Source organism: Phyllobates terribilis, unplaced genomic scaffold (assembly GCF_046119375.1).
Source record: "Phyllobates terribilis strain yellow unplaced genomic scaffold, ASM4611937v1 Scaffold_1__5_contigs__length_1240528914, whole genome shotgun sequence".
Taxonomy (NCBI): domain Eukaryota; kingdom Metazoa; phylum Chordata; class Amphibia; order Anura; family Dendrobatidae; genus Phyllobates; species Phyllobates terribilis.
The window spans coordinates 1093626900-1093642392 of NW_027362761.1; the positions used below are offsets into that span (position 1 = coordinate 1093626900).

At 39.2% G+C, this 15493-nt stretch overlaps 1 protein-coding gene across 8 annotated transcripts in view; it reads left to right on the forward strand.

The window, feature by feature from the left end:
* Window positions 1–15493, forward strand: part of APBB2 (amyloid beta precursor protein binding family B member 2) — a 422077-nt gene that overhangs the window by 395607 nt on the left and 10977 nt on the right. For 6 of the 8 annotated variants that reach the window (XM_073645694.1, XM_073645669.1, XM_073645700.1 and 3 more), the window contains 4 exons: window positions 6359–6473; window positions 7069–7156; window positions 12744–12827; window positions 12915–13030. In XM_073645694.1, the coding sequence (XP_073501795.1) occupies window positions 6359–6473; window positions 7069–7156; window positions 12744–12827; window positions 12915–13030 (403 nt within the window). The remainder of the gene's footprint in view (window positions 1–6358; window positions 6474–7068; window positions 7157–12743; window positions 12828–12914; window positions 13031–15493) is intronic. The other 2 variants (XM_073645685.1, XM_073645707.1) reach the window with 1 other exon arrangement.

Below are 15493 nucleotides of genomic sequence, written 5' to 3' on the forward strand. Positions count from 1 at the left end.
CATGAGCAAAACGCTAGAGGAGCGCAGGTATCAGGTTCCCAATGTTTCAGCCTGAAATAAGGGAAAGAACAGAACACACACCATATAACAGAAAAGGAACATAACAAGGGTGAAATTTAACTACTGTGATACTTGAGGGTCAAGGGTTTAGGGGACTATCTACCCAAAGACCCCCAGACCTTTTGAGATTTAGCTAGGTAGTCCCTATTCTGAGAGATAGTTCTCTCTGAAATAGTAGTGGTAACCAGGGCTTTTTGTGGGGGGCTTAAACAGTGATCGATTTTCTGCATCACAGTTACTACAGTATAGACCCTGATAGGTTCCATTGACGTATAAAGATCCTTCAGGTTATTTTGTAATGCAACAGAATCTGCGCAGAACGATCCTATCTGCAGTGTTGGTAATTGTAGTTTTTTTCTTTTATTTATAGATTATTATACCTATTTTTAAGCTATATATATGCCAGTTCACACAATGAAGTATTACACCAGTGGTACTGGCTCCGTGCAGTCGCTGTACATTCCAGATTGAGGGTGAAATACAATAAGGCCGGGTTCACACGAGCGTCATAATTTCATCCAGAAAAGTCATATGATTTTTTTTTCTTACTTTTCGGTCACCTGTCGAAAATCAATTTTTTTTTTTTACAGCAGCAGTTATTAATAATAAAGACATTTACAGCTTCCTATGTTAACCCCTTCACGACATGGCCAATTTCCGTTTTTGTGTTTTCATTTTTTCTTCCACTTCTTCCCCTTTCTGTCCACATAGACATATGAGGGCCTGTTTTTTGCAGGACAATCAGTTCACAAAAAAAATAAAATAAAATTTCGGGTTGTGTGGCCATTTTCCCAGACTCGTGACATTGATATTTTTCGGCTGATGGAGCTGTGTGACGGCTTATTTTCTGTGGGACAAGACAACCATTTTGGGATAGATGTGACATTTTGATAGCTTGCTACAGCATTTTTTGTGGAATTGTAGCTAACAACAAAAACTTAATTTTGGCGCTCTTGATCTTTCTTCATTTACGGTGTTAACCGATCGGGTTCATTTTTATTATATTTTGATAGATCAGACTTTTCTGAATGCGACGATACCACATATATGCTTTTATTTTTTTTATACCTTTATTTTTAATGGAGGAAAAGGGGGGTGATTTGAACTTTTATTTTATTTTTTTTTTATATTTTTTAAAACTTTTTTTTTTTTAACTTTTCACTGTTCTTGTTAGTCCCCTTAGGGGACTTGCAGCTGCGATCATGTGATGCCACTCTCGAATCATAAATACCCTCTTGTGAACCTACCCTAAAGACATGACACTCATCTAATCACTCCCGCACCTCTTAGGGACCGTTCCTACAATTAAAAAAAAAAACAGCAATGCAGTTTTCTACATGTAACTGTTCTATGACCTGCCAGCTGCCCGATATCTGATTCAGTATTCTGGTGGGTTTTCCCAAGTTCCCGGTTTTCCTATATGAAGGGTATATTTTCTTTCAGATTGGCATTGTGCCAGCGTTGCCCGATTCTTATCATTACACCATTATGTCCCATAGGAGCAGCAATGCTGTTGGTCCCGGCTAATCCATCAGAATTGATGTAATGAACCAGTTGCTACTGGGGATGTGTGCATTGATCTATTAATTGAGCTTCTTGATAGGCAGGCAGATGAATATTCATAGGCGCTGAAAGCTCAAAACTTTCCCTAATATGCATTCAGCACTTATGTTTTTAACCCTTACTTCTCCTTGTCTTGTCGCTTTCCTCGTAGTGCTGTTCTTGGAGTGTACACTGTTTATGAGCACAGTGATGCGTCCCCTGAATTTCAATGAGAAAACCAGATTTCCAATTAAGCGGCATGTGGAGATTTATTACACCTTGGTTTTCCCCATTTACAATGCATTGCTGCATATTTTATTTGTCTCCTTGGTGGAAAATATACAATTACATTTTGGAATGACTTATTCCCTTTATATGTGCATAATACCAACTACTTGCATCTCCAGAAGTGCAGAAGGTCTCTCCGGCCCCTATCGCTATTTCATTACCAGTCTGTGCGAGTCTTCAGGGGGATGTTTAGTATATGGCTCTCTTCTTCCAGCTGTCAACATATGCGTTTTATTACCTTGCTCTGATTCCGGTAAAGTTTTGTGGTTTCTCTTATACTTGTCCGTGTAGGAATGACATGTTTATATTGATACATATTATTTTAGAAACAAGGAGAAAAATAAACGATCAAAAAGCCATAGATATATAAATGTATCAAAAATTTATTAAACACATAGTAGCAAAAAGGGGTAAAATACAAATACCATGGACAAAAACCACAATCCACGTGTTAAATATATCATTGTATAGTTACAAAATTGCAAAATAGATAGTCACTATCACAGCCCCATATTCAAAAGTACAATCAGTAGGTGTCTATTAGAAAGTAATCATGTGCCCTTAGACATAACAATAGTATTATTCATGTAGTAATCTCATATACAGCCATAGAAGCCCCACTATACATACCAATGGAAAGCAAGGGGAGATCTGTGAGCAGACAGTCAGGGCACAGGGGCAGAGGACAGGCTACACACGTGGAGCAGGAGCCCCGACGCGCGTTTCGGATGTCCCTTCGTCAGGGGGCTTGAAGACATGTGTGGAGGATCCACTTTATATCGGCATACCGCAGTGCCGAAAACCGGAAGTGACCGGAAGTGACGCATGCGTCACCATGGAGATCGCGACGCCAAACGGCGTCCGCGTCACATGACAAACGGCGGCAGGCCACACGTGACCCGACGCCGGAAGGCACCAGAGACGCGGAGAGCCGGTCAGCGTCTAGAGTCCATAGTGCGCATGCGTGCAAGGTCAGTTCACAGAATATATACAGGAATAAAACAACACATATATATGCTATGATTTGGGACAATATGAAAACAAGTATCTATCAGAACATATAAATTACATTAGACCGCACATCCACAGCATGACCATAAAAGGATATACATGGTATGGTATGGTAGCATAAAGTCACTGTAGTGGCCCCAAGGAGTTGGAACACAAAATAGTATTACCAATTATAGCATAGAGGGAGAACATCAACCTAATAGATCTACATCAATTTATATATATATTTTCCTTAGTGATGGCCATATATCATCCACAGATTACAAAGTATCACATACCACAGATATACATCTATATAAAGATCATGCAGGATCCATATTTTATGTCATAAAATAAAATACATGACTAATTGATATATTAAGACAACAAAATAGACGGCATTATCCCAAGTGAGCGGTTAGCATCTCATAGCCGTAGGTTTTCACGCTCTGTATTGTGTAGTTAATTCGATCCACTGAGACTGTCCCAATTCATAGTGTGAAAAAGCATACAAAAACAAAGCAAGATCCTAGACAACACAAAAAACATAGATTAAAACCATATAAAAGAATAATAATAAACAAAGAATATCCATAGAACCTGTTAGGACGGTATAATCATGGTCACATATAACAAAGTAATGTGATAAGCAGGTGCAGAAGGCAGATGATCAGAGAAAAGGTGCATAGCTAATATTTTCATTCAGTCCTACTGGGTGGAGGGTATTCAAGGTCCAGATCCAACGGGACTCAAGTTGGGCCAACTTCTGTCCGATTTTTCCCCCTCGTATATTGGGTATAATTGAATCAATCCCCCTAATCCTAAAAACCGAGGCATCACAATTGTGGTAGATTTTGAAATGGCGCGGTATAGTCTTAAGGGTGGATACATCCGTGTGGTCGGCAGCAGCAATAATCCCCAACACATGTTCGCGAACCCGAATCTTGAATTGCCGGGTAGTCATCCCTACATATAGTAATCCACATGGGCATGTAGCCGAATATATCACATATTTGGTGGTACATGTGATAAATTTTTTGATCTTGTAGATTTTGGACCCATCTGATCCCAAGAACGTATCGCAACGTTCAACATTTGGGCATGCCACACACCGACCACACGGAGCACACCCAGATCTCCCGGGCTGTCCGTCCAAAAATCACGAAGATTCCTAGACCGTCTAGTGGTGATTGATGGTTTGTCCGAGATAAACCTCGAGATAATCGGATCAGCCTTCAAGATATGCCATGATTTAGATAGTATTCCTCTAAGACAAGGGAATTGGGAGTTAAAACTCGTGACAAATCTAACTTGCCCGGAGTTGCATCTCCTATTTTTGTTGTCATATAGTAAACTATTTCGGCTGATCCGATTATCTCGAGGTTTATCTCGGACAAACCATCAATCACCACTAGACGGTCTAGGAATCTTCGTGATTATCTAGTACGGTCACATTATGAGGGCTCTGGGGGTGGCACATTTTTGGACGGACAGCCCGGGAGATCTGGGTGTGCTCCGTGTGGTCGGTGTGTGGCATGCCCAAATGTTGAACGTTGCGATACGTTCTTGGGATCAGATGGGTCCAAAATCTACAAGATCAAAAAATTTATCACATGTACCACCAAATATGTGATATATTCGGCTACATGCCCATGTGGATTACTATATGTAGGGATGACTACCCGGCAATTCAAGATTCGGGTTCGCGAACATGTGTTGGGGATTATTGCTGCTGCCGACCACACGGATGTATCCACCCTTAAGACTATACCGCGCCATTTCAAAATCTACCACAATTGTGATGCCTCGGTTTTTAGGATTAGGGGGATTGATTCAATTATACCCAATATACGAGGGGGAAAAATCGGACAGAAGTTGGCCCAACTTGAGTCCCGTTGGATCTGGACCTTGAATACCCTCCACCCAGTAGGACTGAATGAAAATATTAGCTATGCACCTTTTCTCTGATCATCTGCCTTCTGCACCTGCTTATCACATTACTTTGTTATATGTGACCATGATTATACCGTCCTAACAGGTTCTATGGATATTCTTTGTTTATTATTATTCTTTTATATGGTTTTAATCTATGTTTTTTGTGTTGTCTAGGATCTTGCTTTGTTTTTGTATGCTTTTTCACACTATGAATTGGGACAGTCTCAGTGGATCGAATTAACTACACAATACAGAGCGTGAAAACCTACGGCTATGAGATGCTAACCGCTCACTTGGGATAATGCCGTCTATTTTGTTGTCTTAATATATCAATTAGTCATGTATTTTATTTTATGACATAAAATATGGATCCTGCATGATCTTTATATAGATGTATATCTGTGGTATGTGATACTTTGTAATCTGTGGATGATATATGGCCATCACTAAGGAAAATATATATATAAATTGATGTAGATCTATTAGGTTGATGTTCTCCCTCTATGCTATAATTGGTAATACTATTTTGTGTTCCAACTCCTTGGGGCCACTACAGTGACTTTATGCTACCATACCATACCATGTATATCCTTTTATGGTCATGCTGTGGATGTGCGGTCTAATGTAATTTATATGTTCTGATAGATACTTGTTTTCATATTGTCCCAAATCATAGCATATATATGTGTTGTTTTATTCCTGTATATATTCTGTGAACTGACCTTGCACGCATGCGCACTATGGACTCTAGACGCTGACCGGCTCTCCGCGTCTCTGGTGCCTTCCGGCGTCGGGTCACGTGTGGCCTGCCGCCGTTTGTCATGTGACGCGGACGCCGTTTGGCGTCGCGATCTCCATGGTGACGCATGCGTCACTTCCGGTCACTTCCGGTTTTCGGCACTGCGGTATGCCGATATAAAGTGGATCCTCCACACATGTCTTCAAGCCCCCTGACGAAGGGACATCCGAAACGCGCGTCGGGGCTCCTGCTCCACGTGTGTAGCCTGTCCTCTGCCCCTGTGCCCTGACTGTCTGCTCACAGATCTCCCCTTGCTTTCCATTGGTATGTATAGTGGGGCTTCTATGGCTGTATATGAGATTACTACATGAATAATACTATTGTTATGTCTAAGGGCACATGATTACTTTCTAATAGACACCTACTGATTGTACTTTTGAATATGGGGCTGTGATAGTGACTATCTATTTTGCAATTTTGTAACTATACAATGATATATTTAACACGTGGATTGTGGTTTTTGTCCATGGTATTTGTATTTTACCCCTTTTTGCTACTATGTGTTTAATAAATTTTTGATACATTTATATATCTATGGCTTTTTGATCGTTTATTTTTCTCCTTGTTTCTAACATATGTTTTGCTTACGATTTAGCCTATTATATGTCCACATCCTAGTAGTCCTGGATATGAAAATACTTATTGAGCATAATATTGATGACTCCCATATGGGACATAAACTACTGCTACGTCCATGAACTGTATGTATTATAATACATATTATTTTGCATTTTATTTTTTTAGGGATTTTGCATATGTTGCCAGAGATAAAGATACAAGAATCTTAAAATGCCACGTGTTTCGATGTGACACACCAGCAAAAGCCATCGCAACAAGCCTTCACGAAATCTGTTCTAAGGTCTATACGCTAAATAATCGTATTTTATGTAAATGTTTAGCCATACATTGTACATGTGTTATATCGTTATATCAGTAGTGCTGCATTGATTTAGAGGGAATCCATCAGCAGATTTTTGCTATGTAATCTGAGGGCAGAATGATGTAGGGGCTGAGATACTGATTTTGGCGATGTGTAACTTATTAGGCTGTGTGTTGTTGTTTCAATACAATGAGTGTTTTATCAGCAGGAGATTATCTCTGCCAGGACTGGTGCCTATGTGAGCCCTGGTTTAACCCCGCCCCCAGCACTGATTAGACAATGTATACAGAAAGCTGTGGTGTGGGCGGGGTTACCTTCCCTCAGCTCTGCTAGAAGCTACATCTGAAAACTCCGATTGTGTCACAACTGCTACACCCAGTAAACTAAGTGATACATCGCTGGAATCAGGGTCTCTTTTCCTACATTATGCTGCTCTCAGATGAAGTTGCAAAAATCTGGTGACAGATTCCCTTTAAAAGTTTTCACTTTATTCAGATTTCTTTCCATTGTCAGGATGGTTATTAGGCAACACAGATTGGTCAGATTATTAAAAGTGATGATTTCTTTGTTATAGATTATGGCAGAAAGGAAAAATGCCAAAGCTACGGCTTGCAGCTCGTCACAGGAAAGACCACATGCCAGCCTTGATGTCCCACTGCAAGGTATGCAATGCCGTACGATACAACTTCCCATCTAATTTCTGGTTCCTAATGCTCCGACATTTGGCTTTAGCCTGGGGCTAATGTATATCTGAGCCTGATAATAGAGCAAGGCTGCAATACCCACAACAGTTCAAAGCCGTAATCTTCACTCTGAGATGTTACGATTGAGAAAGTCCAATAATAGTGATAATTACTGGGGGCTCGTGTTCATAATGGCTGGATATTCGGATCTGATTATATCTGCTTTTCAATATAATTGGCCCCACTGTGAACACTATGATAGATGTGATGTGAAATACTTTTCGGGAAATGTTTTAACTAGCAAAATTACCTCTTTATGTAGATGTACTGTAGCGCTCAGATCAGCGGCATACACAGATATCCCCTAGTAAGACTCATGATGGGCCCTCGTAGCCCTGCTAAATGTAAAATGCAGTTATTCAGGTTGATATTTAACCACTTAACTGCCAGGCCTAATAGGGCCTCATTGCTTTTCAGCAGACATAACTTTTTTTCATTGTTGTAGCTGCATAAAGCTTTTTTTTTTTTTGTGGTACAAATTCTATTACATTTTAGCACAGTTTTGGGGCAAATATAAAAAATGCTATTTTTTTTACATTATTTTTTACTGTTCATATTTTCCACCAAATAACCTGTTGAGTGAATTATACAGGTTATTATGGTTGTGTGGATACCTAATATGTGTAGATATTTTTTTTTTTTTTTTATCTTAGATGTATGTAGTAAAATGTATTTTATAGTAAAAAAAAGCGAATTTTTAAAATTTATTCTGCTATAAGGGCTTTTTAGTTTTTATTACTTTATTTGCAGATGTTATATATATATATACATACATACAGTACAGACCAAAAGTTTGGACATACCTTCTCATTTAAAGATTTTTCTGTATCTTTATGACTATGAAAATTGTACATTCACACTGAAGGCATCAAAACTATGAATTAACACATGTGGAATTATATACTTGACAAAAAAGTGTGAAACAACTGAAAATATGTCTTATATTCTAGGTTCTTTAAAGTAGCCACCTTTTGCTTTAATGACTGCTTTGCACACTCTTGCCATTCTCTTGATGAGCTTCAAGAGGTAGTCACCGGAAATGGTCTTCCAACAATCTTGAAGGAGTTCCCAGAGATGCTTAGCACTTGTTGACCCTTTTGCCTTCACTCTGCGGTCCAGCTCACCCCAAACCATCTCGATTGGGTTCAGGTCTGGTGACTGTGGAGGCCAGGTCATCTGGCGTAGCACCTCAACAGTGTCACCAGCAAAGCACCCCCACACCATCACACCTCCTCCTCCATGCTTCACGGTGGGAACCAGGCATGTAGAGTCCATCCGTTCACCTTTTCTGCGTCGCACAAAGACACGGTGGTTGGAACCAAAGATCTCAAATTTGGACTCATCAGACCAAAGCACAGATTTCCACTGGTCTAATGTCCATTCCTTGTGTTCTTTAGCCCAAACAAGTCTCTTCTGCTTGTTGCCTGTCCTTAGCAGTGGTTTCCTAGCAGCTATTTTACCATGAAGGCCTGCTGCACAAAGTCTCCTCTTAACAGTTGTTGTAGAGATGTGTCTGCTGCTAGAACTCTGTGTGGCATTGACCTGGTCTCTAATGTGAGCTGCTGTTAACCTGCGATTTCTGAGGCTGGTGACTCTGATAAACTTATCCTCAGAAGCAGAGGTGACTCTTGGTCTTCCTTTCCTGGGGCGGTCCTCATGTGAGCCAGTTTCTTTGTAGCGCTTGATGGTTTTTGCAACTGCACTTGGGGACACTTTCAACGTTTGCCCAATTTTTCGGGCTGACCTTCATTTCTTAAAGTAATGATGGCCACTCGTTTTTCTTTACTTAGCTGCTTTTTTCTTGCCATAATACAAATTCTAACAGTCTATTCAAAAAACCAGACAATGTGAACTGAGGTCTAAGATGGCAGACATACAAGAAACAGAGGCATGTTCACACTAGCAAAAAAGAAGCAAGACAAAAATATATCTCATACCCTACCATAATTATATATAAATGTAAAGCAAAATTGCATAATAAATATAGGGTACTTAGTGAACTATTTTTGATCAAAAAAAGTATACAAGCAGTCCCACCAGCGGCAAGGTGACCCTAAATTGGGACGGTACCTATACTGCCTATATTAAAAACCTTACTGTATATCAAAGTTGAAGTAATGCACATAAAAGGGTAGACAAATAGGACCGGGTCCCAACTCCAGACCACCTAGGCCCGTGGTAAGCTACATATATACCAATCAGCTCAACAAAGGGCATGCCACACCCTTAAATTGCACAGAATGCAAACAAGTCAAAAAACCAGACAATGTGAACTGAGGTCTAAGATGGCAGACGTACAAGAAACAGAGGCATGTTCACACTAGCAAAAAAGAAGCAAGACAAAAATATATCTCATACCCTACCATAATTATATATAAATGTAAAGCAAAATTGCATAATAAATATAGGGTACTTAGTGAACTATTTTTGATCAAAAAAAGTATACAAGCCGTCCCACCAGCGGCAAGGTGACCCTAAATTGGGACGGTACCTATACTGCCTATATTAAAAACCTTACTGTATATCAAAGTTGAAGTAATGCACATAAAAGGGTAGACAAATAGGACCGGGTCCCAACTCCAGACCACCTAGGCCCGTGGTAAGCTACATATATACCAATCAGCTCAACAAAGGGCATGCCACACCCTTAAATTGCACAGAATGCAAACAAGTCAAAAAACCAGACAATGTGAACTGAGGTCTAAGATGGCAGACATACAAGAAACAGAGGCATGTTCACACTAGCAAAAAAGAAGCAAGACAAAAATATATCTCATACCCTACCATAATTATATATAAATGTAAAGCAAAATTGCATAATAAATATAGGGTACTTAGTGAACTATTTTTGATCAAAAAAAGTATACAAGCCGTCCCACCAGCGGCAAGGTGACCCTAAATTGGGACGGTACCTATACTGCCTATATTAAAAACCTTACTGTATATCAAAGTTGAAGTAATGCACATAAAAGGGTAGACAAATAGGACCGGGTCCCAACTCCAGACCACCTAGGCCCGTGGTAAGCTACATATATACCAATCAGCTCAACAAAGGGCATGCCACACCCTTAAATTGCACAGAATGCAAACAAGTCAAAAAACCAGACAATGTGAACTGAGGTCTAAGATGGCAGACATACAAGAAACAGAGGCATGTTCACACTAGCAAAAAAGAAGCAAGACAAAAATATATCTCATACCCTACCATAATTATATATAAATGTAAAGCAAAATTGCATAATAAATATAGGGTACTTAGTGAACTTTTTTTGATAAAAAAAAGTATACAAGCCGTCCCACCCGCGGCAAGGTGACCCTAAATTGGGACGGTACCTATACTGCCTATATTAAAAACCTTACTGTATATCAAAGTTGAAGTAATGCACATAAAAGGGTAGACAAATAGGACCGGGTCCCAACTCCAGACCACCTAGGCCCGTGGTAAGCTACATATATACCAATCAGCTCAACAAAGGGCATGCCACACCCTTAAATTGCACAGAATGCAAACAAGTCAAAAAACCAGACAATGTGAACTGAGGTCTAAGATGGCAGACATACAAGAAACAGAGGCATGTTCACACTAGCAAAAAAGAAGCAAGACAAAAATATATCTCATACCCTACCATAATTATATATAAATGTAAAGCAAAATTGCATAATAAATATAGGGTACTTAGTGAACTATTTTTGATCAAAAAAAGTATACAAGCCGTCCCACCAGCGGCAAGGTGACCCTAAATTGGGACGGTACCTATATTTTTGTCTTGCTTCTTTTTTGCTAGTGTGAACATGCCTCTGTTTCTTGTATGTCTGCCATCTTAGACCTCAGTTCACATTGTCTGGTTTTTTGACTTGTTTGCATTCTGTGCAATTTAAGGGTGTGGCATGCCCTTTGTTGAGCTGATTGGTATATATGTAGCTTACCACGGGCCTAGGTGGTCTGGAGTTGGGACCCGGTCCTATTTGTCTACCCTTTTATGTGCATTACTTCAACTTTGATATACAGTAAGGTTTTTAATATAGGCAGTATAGGTACCGTCCCAATTTAGGGTCACCTTGCCGCTGGTGGGACGGCTTGTATACTTTTTTTGATCAAAAATAGTTCACTAAGTACCCTATATTTATTATGCAATTTTGCTTTACATTTATATATAATTATGGTAGGGTATGAGATATATTTTTGTCTTGCTTCTTTTTTAACAGTCTATTCAGTAGGACTATCAGCTGTGTATCCACCAGACTTCGGCACAACACAACTGATGGTCCAAACCCCATTTATAATGCAAGAAATCCCACTTATTAAACCTGACAGAGCACACCTGTGAAGTGAAAGCCATTTCCAGTGACTACCTCTTGAAGTTCATCAAGAGAATGCCAAGAGTGTGCAAAGCAGTCATCAAAGCAAAAGGTGGCTACTTTGGAGAACCTAGAATATAAGACATATTTTCAGTTGTTTCACACTTTTTTGTTAAGTATATAATTCCACATGTGTTAATTCATAGTTTTGATGCCTTCAGTGTGAATGTACAATTTTCATAGTCATGAAAATACAGAAAAATCTTTAAATGAGTAGGTGTGTCCAAACTTTTGGTCTGTACTGTATATATCAGGGTTTTTTTACATAATCTGTTCACTAAGAGATCATCAAAGATCTCTTGTGACCATTTTTTTCTTTATCGATCATTTTTTTCCACTGCAATTAGGGCATCCATAGAAGCCCCAGTTACAGGGGAAAACAGCCAACAACAGTGATATAAGTCCCTGGCTGAGCTGATCTGGGTCTGATAGGGCCATGTAGCTATTCTGACACATGACGTTGTGAAGCCCCAGCCTTACATGGAAGTGTCCTGGGACATACTTTCTTCCAACATAATCCTGAATTCTCTGCTAATTCAGTATCTAGTGGTAATAATGCAAGTGACACATGGCATGTAGCACACAGACATATGAAAAATTGCTATGGTGCATCGTATTCTGTACATATATTTTCTTCTTTCCTGTGTCCTAAAGATGTACAGTGTGTAAGATAAACTGAAGTCTGAAAAATGTAGGGATCTAACTAAATCTGGCCGATGGCTTTGGAGTGGAGCAGCAATGCTGACATACATAACATATCATGTGATCTTAGACATGGCAGCACCATTGGAGCCATTGTCAGGATTTTCTTGTATTATCAGAATTGCTCTTTTCCCATAAAGTGATTCATTCTGATAATGTTATTGTGCACTGATATCATAGATGAAGTGGTAAGAGCAGAACTTTCATTACTCAGTTTGTGAATAGACCATGCATCTGTAACTGCTAATTTAAGAGTAATCCTTGGGGACTTCGGTGTGTGTATTGTGTCCTGAACCTTCCAGCGGGGTGCGGACACTTTACTTTTCTCAGATATTACCTGTGTATAGTTGATTATTGGCAGACTTAGTTTCCAGGCGATTTTCTACTTATTGACGTTCGTTATTAATGATTTATTTATTACTGTCTTGTCTTTCCTCATATACAGTAGAATTCCCAACACCAAAGACAGAACTTGTGCAGAAGTTTCATGTGCTGTATTTAGGGATGCAATCAGTCACTAAACCCATAGGTATGCGACAAGTATCTCATCCATAGTTTCTACGGTATCTATTCATGTACACGGCTTATTTTCTTACATGTTGTCTGTCTTCTTAAGGTATGGACGTTGTCAATGACGCCATAGATAGTCTAATGACCCCTTCAGACAAAGAGGACTGGACACCCGTTATTATGAACGTGGCTGACGCCACAGTGACGGTCATCAAGGAAAAGGTGAGATAATCAAGCCAGAACCACTCTAGTTGGAAATTCCCCTCCTCATCATCTTTGGACTGTGTGTGCGTCAGAAAATGAAGTCTATGCCAGCTTCGAGATTCCAGTTACCATTTCCACCAGTTTTCTGGAGTACAATATAGTCCAATGTAATCAATTTGTTGCTCTTTTGCCACTCCCCATTTGCTAAACCACAGCCACTTTAAATAAGTGATAGTGCTGGCATAAAAAGGAAAAAAAGTTGTCAAATTTTGTCCAAATACTCCTTGTGCCAAATTTTGTGACTATTGATGACTGAAATCTGAAAAGAGAGGGATGATAGGTTATCTATCCCCTATTGTGCCCTGTCCATCTTTATGCTCTACCCTCTGAAAGCTTTAAAGAGTAAAGTGTTTGTTTTAATTTCTATTTCATAAATCAATAGTACACATGGAAATAAGAAACTGTCATATATTTTATCAGAGAAATCTGTTTATTTCTCCTCCTTGACTGATCTTTCATTTTCAAAATTCTCAATTCACAGGTAAAATCTGTTTTCAGTGAATACAGACTTTCCCATTACTGAGATAGGAGATGGCAGTTGGTATTTTTAACATTCTATGGAGAGACATTTAGAATTCTCCATAGAACTTTATGAGCATCAACTGTCATCTCCTATCTCACTGATGGGAAAATTTGTATTCACTGAATACAGGTTTTACCAGTAAATTGAGAATTTTGAAAATGAATAGTCAATCCAGGAGGAGAAAGAAGCGGATTTCTCTGATAAGATATATTACAAAGTTTATTATTTTCATGTGTACTAAATTTATGAAAAAACTATTAAAGCAAGGGTTACTCCTTAACGTCTGCTGCTTTGGAATCATTCACGTATCTATTCTTGTGTCACAGCTTTACTCTCAATCTGCCAATGTGCTTTGTCTGAGAGATCAAATAATTTACTTATCACGTTTTGTATCAACACTAATGTCTGCTGGTTATATTACACTGGCCACTATATTCTTGAAGTCCTGAGTTTATTGCACATGAATATGGTTAGAAAGGTTTTTTTTCCTCACTTAAGCCATGTTTAGTCATCCAAATTTCACAGTCCGTATACAGACTGCAATGCCTGGACTAACTGTGGGTCTCCTGGCCTGAACTTACAGCCTTTGTGGACAGCCTGGGCATTGCGGTAGATATACGGTCTAGGGAATACAGTCATCTGAACCTGGTGTAACACGCTATAGTATACCGAGTCCAGACTATACCTGGGGTTAAAGTGGCCTAGGCTTGATTATACCCCGGGATATATTATGGCCTAGGCCAATTTATAATCCGGGGTATAAATTGGACTAGGCCATTTCATACCCCCTCATGCCACATTATACCCCCTTGATATCAGCAACGTTGAGTGATATACACAAGAATTACTTAATTTTTCAACATCTTAATGGGGGTTTAGGTTTGCCAGGTAAGTTATGTGAGAAGATAACTGACTTAAATCTTAAAGTTCTAAACACATAGACTTTTATTAGTTGAACCAGAAAATCTTCAATCAGTAAAAATATTAGACTTCCACAAAGATATAATGAGGTAAAGAATCCTACCGCACTTCTCAGTAGTTACACATTAAAAGCAGCTGTGTGTCTGAGTAATGTAGAAACAGATCTGCACACTTTTCAACCAATCAGAGACAGAGTAAGAAAACCAGTGAAGAGATGAGATCAAGTTACAATTCAATTCTAAGATAAAAGCACTTATCTTAATGGACAACAGTATAATCTCAGATGTAATGACTGTTGTCCGTTACCAGTCACATTGTATTTTAAGATCAAACTTCATCATGTGATTAACAACACCAATACCTTCCCACTACGTATAAATTAGTTTTAAGTTATTAAAAAATGGCATCTAAAATCTATGTATTTTACAAGGCCTCATAAAATAAAGGAGTATATTGTAGCCTGGAGGGGTATAGTTTGGCCTAGGCTATTTTACACGTCCGGGTATAGATTGGCCTAGGACAGTTCCCCGCGGTATAGTTTGGCCTAGGCTATTTTACACGCCCGGGTATAGATTGGCCTAGGACAGTTCCCCGCAGTATACTTTGGCCTAGGCCATTTTACACCCCCGGGTGTAGATTGGCCTAGGACAGTTTATCCCCCCGGGGTATACTCTGGCCTAGGCCAAACTATGCCTAGTTTTAATCTGGGCAGGAGTTAATTTGGCCTGTTAGACCAGCCTTACTCTTTTGCTTGTAACTGATTTCAAGGTCACATTTACCAGCTAACAGCGAGCACAATGACATTTAGATGAATTCAGAAAAATAATGAATTCAATGACGCTGGAGTCATCGAAGCACAACAAAATAGGCTCATATTTCAGTGTAATTTTATATCATTTACAGAACAGATGTTTGATTTAATCACTTTATTAGGTAATTATATACATGCAAGAATTTGAGTATTTAACAGTTCCACA